At 41.8% G+C, this 8061-nt stretch overlaps 1 protein-coding gene and 1 pseudogene across 2 annotated transcripts in view; both read right to left on the reverse strand.

Annotated features, from left to right (window-relative positions):
- The window catches only part of RNF135 (ring finger protein 135), a 29152-nt gene extending 24984 nt beyond the window's left edge, over positions 1 to 4168 (reverse strand). The window contains exons 1-2 of one of the 2 annotated variants that reach the window (XM_006924975.3): positions 3175 to 4167; positions 491 to 634 (exon numbers count right to left, since the gene is read on the reverse strand). In XM_006924975.3, the coding sequence (XP_006925037.1) occupies positions 491 to 634; positions 3175 to 3522 (492 nt within the window). In that variant the 5' untranslated portion in view covers positions 3523 to 4167. Of the gene's footprint in view, positions 1 to 490; positions 635 to 3174 lie in introns of both variants that reach the window. The other variant, XM_015599199.2, reaches the window with a different exon arrangement.
- A 1238-nt stretch (positions 4169 to 5406) lies between these two features.
- Positions 5407 to 5525, reverse strand: LOC112473241 (annotated as a pseudogene).
- Positions 5526 to 8061: the final 2536 nt, after the last annotated feature.

Below are 8061 nucleotides of genomic sequence, written 5' to 3' on the forward strand. Positions count from 1 at the left end.
GGAAAGAGAAAGTGACCTACAACTCAGCCTCGAGGCATTTCATTGCTGAGTAGAGGAGAATGAGCCTGCATAACAGACTGAGAAGGAGCAGCCAGAGAGAAACAGGGGAAGGCTGGAAGACTTGTGTTGCAGAAGCTGAGGGAAAAGAAAGTTTCAAGAATGAAGATGTTGTCAACTGTGTCGAAGAATGATGAAAGGTCAATGAAGATGAAGACTAGAATGTCTGCAGGATTTATAAAGAGGCCATTGATGACCTTCGAGCTGGTTAGGTAGAGTGATAAGAATAGGACCTGGGCTGCTTGAAGCTCCCCTACCTCACCTAAAGAATTCCACACTTTTAGTCATTCCTCTTTGGTAGTAAAGAGAATGGTAAAAAAAAATTGAGACTTATTGCATCCTTCAACTGCAAACATATTCATGTTGCTCCATTTGGAAAGTGTTCCCTAGCTCCGCCCCCTGCCACATCCTTTCATCTCCCAGCTGAGCCTACCATGCCCAGGGTGTTCATTTTATTGTCTGGTCCAGATTCTGGGAGGTGTCTCTGACTCTGAAGTCTCCTGACAATGTCTACAAGTTGTTCCACCAGCTCTGCCAGCTTGTGATCAACTTCTGTGATGCTCTTCGATGCCACCGCCTTTAAAAGAGCAAAACAGAACACAAAGCTGGACCCAAGAATCAGCTCTGAACGGAGAATGAAGACTGGATAAAGCAAGGAAGTGACAAAAATATTCAGAGGACAAGGAGGCAGACTCTCAGACCTTTTGTATGCCCATTTCCCCTACTGATTGTCCAGTGGCCATAACAGGAAACCAAAGTCCATCTACAGGATGGGGGCAGGGGAGATGGGAGTAAAGTGTGAAGGGAAGCCTAGGGGTCATTTTGAACAGGACAAGTCAGAGAAGAAATAGGGTGAGAGCCTGGAGATTTGGCAGGGTAGGTGGCAGCTGATAAAGTAAGTGGTGCAGTAGATGGCATTTGGTTCAGGTTTAGGGTCTGGCTCTTGCCTCTGGCTCATCTTGTGCCCTCATCACTCCTTTCAAAAATGAAAGTGACTATCCCCTCTTTTCTTCCATAATAAAACGGATCTACCTAACTGTTCACTGTGAAAGGATCTTGGAGACTTTAAAGTTATGTATAGGTGCAAGCTCTTTTTGTTTATTGACATCCTTCACATTAAAAAAATATGTATATTCAGAAGAGAGTACTAAACAACTCCACTTAAAGAGCTTTATCTACTCAGCCGCCTGGCTGAGAGTGGGAGTACGTTTTACAGCCAACATAATCTGGCAACAACCTTAAGACCTGGTGACAGTCATCAGAGGCAGGCTGCACACACACCTCAATGGAGAACTTCGGGTCACCTCTAAAAGGGTTTCTACGTAGAGTCACAGAAATATAAGGTGTTCATCATTCAACTCTAAATAAACCTGAGTTTTTATAAGTTTATTTTGCCTTTTTTCACATTTTAAATTTTGCTGGAAACTCAAAAACTGGAATTGACCTGGGACCTTTTTTATCTCTTAATAGGCTTGACGTCCCTCAAAATATCACGTTTTGCTATATGATTTCAATGTTAATAATAGGGGAAATTGTGAGAGTTATTTGGGGACTTTCTACACTATCTGCTCAATTTTCTATAAACTTAGAATTGCTCTAAAAAAGTCTATTAATTAAATTTAAAAAAATGAAAAGAGGACACAACCTGGCTATCCAACATGACCTCAACTGTTTAAAAATACTGCAGAGAACAGCAAAAGGGTAGACTAGGCAGTTCCGAGCTCTCATCCTACCCCACGACACACACACAGAGTAAAACATAAAAAACAAGCAGAAACCGTCAGAACCAACTGTCAGAATTCTAAAAAACACTGAATTAAAAAAGAGCAACCTGGCAGTAGGAAAGCTTTGTGGTGTTTTTATTTGTCCTGCCCCACACCCTACCTCAATGCTAGTATTCAAGATTCTCAGCATGGGCCCCTGGTCCTGGTTCTGGAAGGAGCAGAGCAGACCTTATTCACAAATTGTCCTGTATGTTTGTACTAACCTGTCTGGGGGCTGCCTGAAGGGATGGTACAGGGTGCTCACCTAACTCAGGCCAGAAAGGCAGTGGGCATGGCTCGTGAATGCTACAAGCTGAACTAAACTGGCAGATGTCAATAAACAAACAAACAAACAGGTAGATGTCTGGGACAAAACAGCATGGTTGAAACATACAATAAATGACCTAAGTCCCAGGAGCAAAAGCTAAGGAAAATTGGAACTTTCCTACTTTGTTGATGGGCATGTAAAATGGGGTAGTTGCTATGGAATACAGTTTGACTGTTCCTCAGTAAGTTAGACAAAGCATTAGACTATGACCCTGCAAATAAATACATTCTTAGGTACTGAACCAAAAAAATGAAAATAGAGACTCGGATACTTGTACACCAGTGTTCACTGCAACATTATGCACTATAATGAAAAGATGGAAACAATCCAAATGTCCATCAATGTATAAATGGATTTTTTAAAAAATGTGATATATACATAGGAGGGAATATTATTCAGCCACAAAAAGGAATGAAGTTTAGATACACCGTACAACATGAATAAACCTTGAAAACATGGTAAGTTAAAGAAGCCAGACACAAAAGGACAAATATTATGATTTCACTTATATGAAATATCTTGAGCAGGCAAATTCATAGAGACAAAAAGATTCGAGGTTACCAAGGGCTGGAAGGTTGAGAAGTTATTACTTAACGGGTTACAGAGTTTCTCTTTGTGGTGATGAAAAAGTTCAGGAAATAGATACTAGTGATGGTTGTACAACAACTGTGAATCTAACTAAAGCCACTAAATTGTCTACTTAAAAATGCTTAAAATGGCAAAGTTCATGTTATATATATTTTACCACAATAAAAAAAATTCCAGAGAGACAGAGACCGACAGGGAAAAGACTTGAAAGAATCGGAAATATACCAACGTGTATTGACAAGGTTTCAGGAGAATGGATTGTTTTTCCTGCTTCTTCATACTTTTTTGAACTTACCGAAGAGTGGGTTCTACTTTTAGATGGAAAAAAGTAATTTGAAAATAGAAAGGATGAGGAAAGGAGAAAGACCCGTGCAGAGAAAAGGGTGCAAGCAGTGCGATCTGTTTGGAGAGAGGGGAGCCCCAGTCCCGCCACCCTACCCGCAGCTGAGCGGTGCGGCGCTGCGGCCCGGGGGCGGGGTCGGGGGCGGGAATCGGAGTCCGGCCCTGGCCGCCCTCCAGCTCGCCCACCGCCCGGCTGTACTTGTCAGCCAGGTCCTGCAGCAGTGTGTTCTTCCGCAGGTCCAGCTGCTGCGCGGCGCCCTCGCGACAGGTGGGGCAGGACCAGTGACGCCTCGCGCCCCACAGGCCCTTCAGGCAGTCTCGACAGAAGCTGTGGCCGCAGGGGAGCGTGACGGGCCAGGCCAGCAGCCCGTGACAGATGATGCAGCCCAGGTCGTCCTCGGCCAGCCACACGGGCACAGTCAGTCCGATGTCCAGGCCTGCCATGGTGACCAGGCCGCCGTCCGGAAGCAGGACCACACCAGGGACCGCCCTCTCGCGGCTACGTTTCCTCCGGCTCCTCCCTAGCTCTTCCTCACCCCGCCTCCGTCGCTGCCTCTTCCTCTCCTCGTGGTGGTCTACGCTTTTTCCTTTCTCCGGTTCTGCTGAAAGCTGACTTAGAGCCGCCACCACCCGGTCAGCGGCGCGCTGTGGGCAGAGCTGGCCCTCACCACAGCCTCCGGCGCTGGGAAGTGAGCGCGCCCTAAGCCGCGAGGAGCCGGCTGGTGTCCCAAAGATTTCCTCTAGTTTGATGCCCCCGCCCCATTAAAATGCAAACCTGACAACTCCTGGGAGAAGAAAAAGAGAGGATTTGATTCCAGGACTCTTTAAGAGAATGCGCCCACTAGGTGTCATCCAGCCCCTCTAACAGGCAGTAGGGATTAAAGAATAACCCATGCCTAAAGCTGGGAAGCTCTTTAAAAATACCAGTGTTTGGGCTCTGCTCCCAGAGGGTTTGGTTTCATTGTCTGGGGTGCAGCCCCAGCACGGGTATTAAAAAACAAACAAACAAAAAACACGATTCTAACGCGCAAAACTTAGTGACCCTAGACTTTAAAAACCGCTATTACAGTGCAGGATTTTGCTGATATCGCCTTACCGCTCTCTGCTGGCTGAAAGCACATTACCCAACATGCATCGGTGCGAAACTACTAGGAAGTGTTTTGTAGCTAGCACTCCTGGTCCTGGCTGGGCTTGCTTTCTTCTAACTCTTATTACAGTCCTAAACGCATTACAAGCGGAAGATGGTGGAACTGCAAAAGCGTCAGCTCCTCCACAAAGACCCAAAGAGGCAAAGGAACTTCTAGGCTTACAGAGCAATAACTAAGCATCAGAGACCAGAACTCATCTCTCTGATCTGTTGAAATAAACTAACAATGTCTTATATTTTATTTTACCCCCATCTTACTTGATCTCAAAATAGTGCCAGATAATACAACTTTGTGACCATTTCCCATACTGGAAATGACAGGTAAAACGTACCTGTTAGCACTGCTCATCAAAATTTCCAGCCCTTTCCCTTTCTAGGTACCTCATTCGATTGGCACTTCTCTGACCCACTTGAAACATATAAGTAACACGTGTTAACTTCCCACCAACTTAAAAAACTAAGCCATATCTCTTTCTATCAGCTGCCCTGACTGTGGAGTTGAAGCCATCATCTGTTACTCTGGGTCTCTGAGTGGTGGAGATGAGCAGACTCACTGCCAACCCACACTAGGATGTGCAGTAAAGGAAGGAAATAAATTTGAGATGTTAATTTTACTGAGCTCTAGTGGGTGCTTATTGCTGCAGCATAACCTAGCCTATCCTGACTGATACACAGTTAACCCTTGGACAACTCAAGGGTTAGGGGTGCCAACCCCTGTGCAGTCAAAGAAATCCTTGTATAACTTTTGACTCCCCAAAAACTTAGTTGTCCCTCAGTATCTGCAGGTGAGAGGGATTGGTTCCAGGACTTCCTCAAATACAAAAATCCATGGATGCTCAAGTCCCCTATATAAGGTGGTGTAGATCAATGTATATACACAGCCCTCTGCATCCACAGACTCCCAGGTTCAAAAATGTATAACTGGACCTCCACAGTTCAAACCCAGTTTGTTCAAGGGTCAACTGTATTACTTGGGTTGTGCTGCAGAGTCTCCTCATTTGGAATAAAATCATAGCTTCTCTAAGCCTCTCTTTTCTGAAAAGTAGGAATGATACCACATGCACAAGCTCAAATCTCCCATCTTAAAAAATAAAATCTCCTTTGATGTAAACCTCCCTTTTGCTCTCTCTTCTTCTTCGTTACACATCCAAGTTTCTTTTTCTTTCTTTTTTTTTTTTTAAAGCTTACAGCACCCGGTATTCTTAGGTGGTCTCCCATCCAAGTACTAACCAGGCCCAAACCTGCTTAGCTTCTGAGATCGGACGAGATAGGGCACATTCAGGGTGGCATGGCCGTAGACCCAAGTTTTTTGAAAGAATGGATTAACCAGTGGTCTTTAAACTTTTTTCTTGGACACCTCTTAAAAGTTTTAGGCAAAAATATGCAGTAGGTACAGGAGAGGAAAAGGGTGGGAGGAGTAGTCAACACTGGCTGTAAAAATACATAAACCAATTTTTCATTTACATCAGAAATTTTATCATTCTTTCATCTTCTTGAACTTATATTTCCATTCCACTTACTCTAGAGAACTATATTCTAAAGTAATATATGCACAAAAGGCTTTTATCAGTTTATAATTACTTTTATCATTTTGTAATAATTCTCTGCAACAAAAATATGTATATATAGATATATATCAAACTTTTAAATCTGTTTTATTTCCTATGACAAAAAAGCTCTTATTAAAATTTTCTTCTGCATTGAATTATCATTACAATCAAAACAAATATATTGTAAATTTAAATAATTGTTTAAAAGTAAAACTATTATTGAAATTATAGCTCTAATGAGATAGATGGGCTGGTTTCTTTTCAAATGCATTTATCTGTAATGAACAATACTTTTTGATCCCCAGTTTTATTGAAACATAATTAACATATAACATTTTGAAAGTTTAAGGTGTACATCATAATGAAATCATCATACACATATATATTATAAAATGATTATCACAATAAGGTTAGTGAATATCGAATATCTCCACCACCTTTGGACGGTAGGAGAGTATGAGAACATTTAAGATCTACTTTTTACCAAGTTTCAAGTATAAAAATATAGTATAGTTTACTATAGTCACCATATTGTATATTAGATCCCCAAAATCTATTCATCCTGCAATTGGAAATTTGTACCCTTTGACCAGCATCTTTCCATTTCCTCCACCCTCCAGCCCCTGGCAGTCATTATTCTACTCTCTATTTCTATGAATTTAGCTTTTTTAGATGTCACATGTAAGCAAGATCATACAGTATTTCTCTTTCTCTATTTGACTTATTTTACTTAGCATAATGCTCTCAAGGTCCATCTATGTCATCACAAAAGGCAGAATTTCCTTCTTTTTAATGGCTGAATAATATTTATACATACATATATCTCACAATTTCTTTATCCATTCATTCATCGATGAAGACATGTTCTTTCCATGTCTTGGCAATTGTAAATAATGCATGATGAAGATATCTCTTCAAGATAGTGATTTCATTTCCTTCAGATATATACTCAGAAGTAGGATTGCAGAGTTATGTGGTAGTTATATTTTTAATTTTTTGATAAACCTCCATACTGTTTTCCATAGTGGATGCACCAATTTACATTCCCACCAACAGCGCACGAGAGTTCCCTTTTCTCCACATTTTTGCCAATATTTATCTCGTCTTTTTTTTTTTTTTTGATAGCAATTCTAGCAGGTGTGAGGTGATGTCTCATTGTGGCTTTGATTTGTATTTCCCTAATGATTAGTGATGTTGAGCACCTTTTCATATACCTGTTCACCATCTTTATGTCTTCTTTGGAAAAATGTCTTTTCAGGTCTTCTGCCCACTTCCCTGCCCCACCCTCAGGAAAATGGGTTTATTCAGGAACAACAAAGAATTGCAATTCAGGGCATATGGTGAACCACAAGCAAGTCCAGAGAACAAAGGAGAGGAACTTTCTTTCAGAGAGGAAAGGAGGCGTTCAGAGGGGCACTCATACACGGAGTCTCTTGGAGGAGACTGGGAGTTCCAAGTGTAGTGGCTTTTCATTGGCTGAGTGGCTGCCAAATGAGGAAAAGATCTTCCTTCTTCCTGCTGGAGTAGCTGAGCAGAAAAACTCCTTCCTGTTTGAGTAATGGACTATGAGTGGTGAGTGAAAGCTCCCCCTACAGGCCCTCAAAACTCCAATTTAAATGAGGTTTCTGTTTATTATCTTCACATTATCTTTTCCTGCCATTTCCTTTCTTTTGTCCAATTATTTCTCTTTGTTACTTATATGTAAATGAATACTTCTCAAAGGTTTCCCTGGTTCCTTTAAGGGTTCCTTTGTTTTGTTTTGTTTTGTTTTGTTTTGGGGGGTTTATTTTTTAATTAAGTTTATTGGGGTGACATTGGTTAATACAATTATATAATTTTCAAGTATTCATTATCATTTGACACCTATATATTCTATTGTGTGTTTACCACCAAAGTCCAATTTCCTTCAGCTACCATATATTTGATCCCCTTTACCCACTTCGCCCTCCCCCTAAACCCTATATTTGATGCTCTTTACCCCGTGTACCTCCTCCCTCCTCCCCCCACCCCACGAGAAACCACTAGTCTATAGTCCTCTGGTAACCACTAGCCTATAGTCCATGTCCATCATTCTGTTGCTTCCATGGCCACTGTGAATAATGCTGCTATGAACATCGCTGTGCAAATATCTTTTGGGATATGGTTTTTCAAGTCTTTGGGGTAAAGATCCAGCACAGCAGAGACTGTTTTATATGGCAGATCAATTCTTGTTTTTTTGAGGAACCTCCATACTGTTTTCCATGGTGGCTGTACCAATTTGCAGTCCCCCCTGCAGTATATGAGGAT

This window comes from Pteropus alecto, unplaced genomic scaffold, assembly GCF_000325575.1.
Source record: "Pteropus alecto unplaced genomic scaffold, ASM32557v1 scaffold98, whole genome shotgun sequence".
NCBI classification, from domain to species: domain Eukaryota; kingdom Metazoa; phylum Chordata; class Mammalia; order Chiroptera; family Pteropodidae; genus Pteropus; species Pteropus alecto.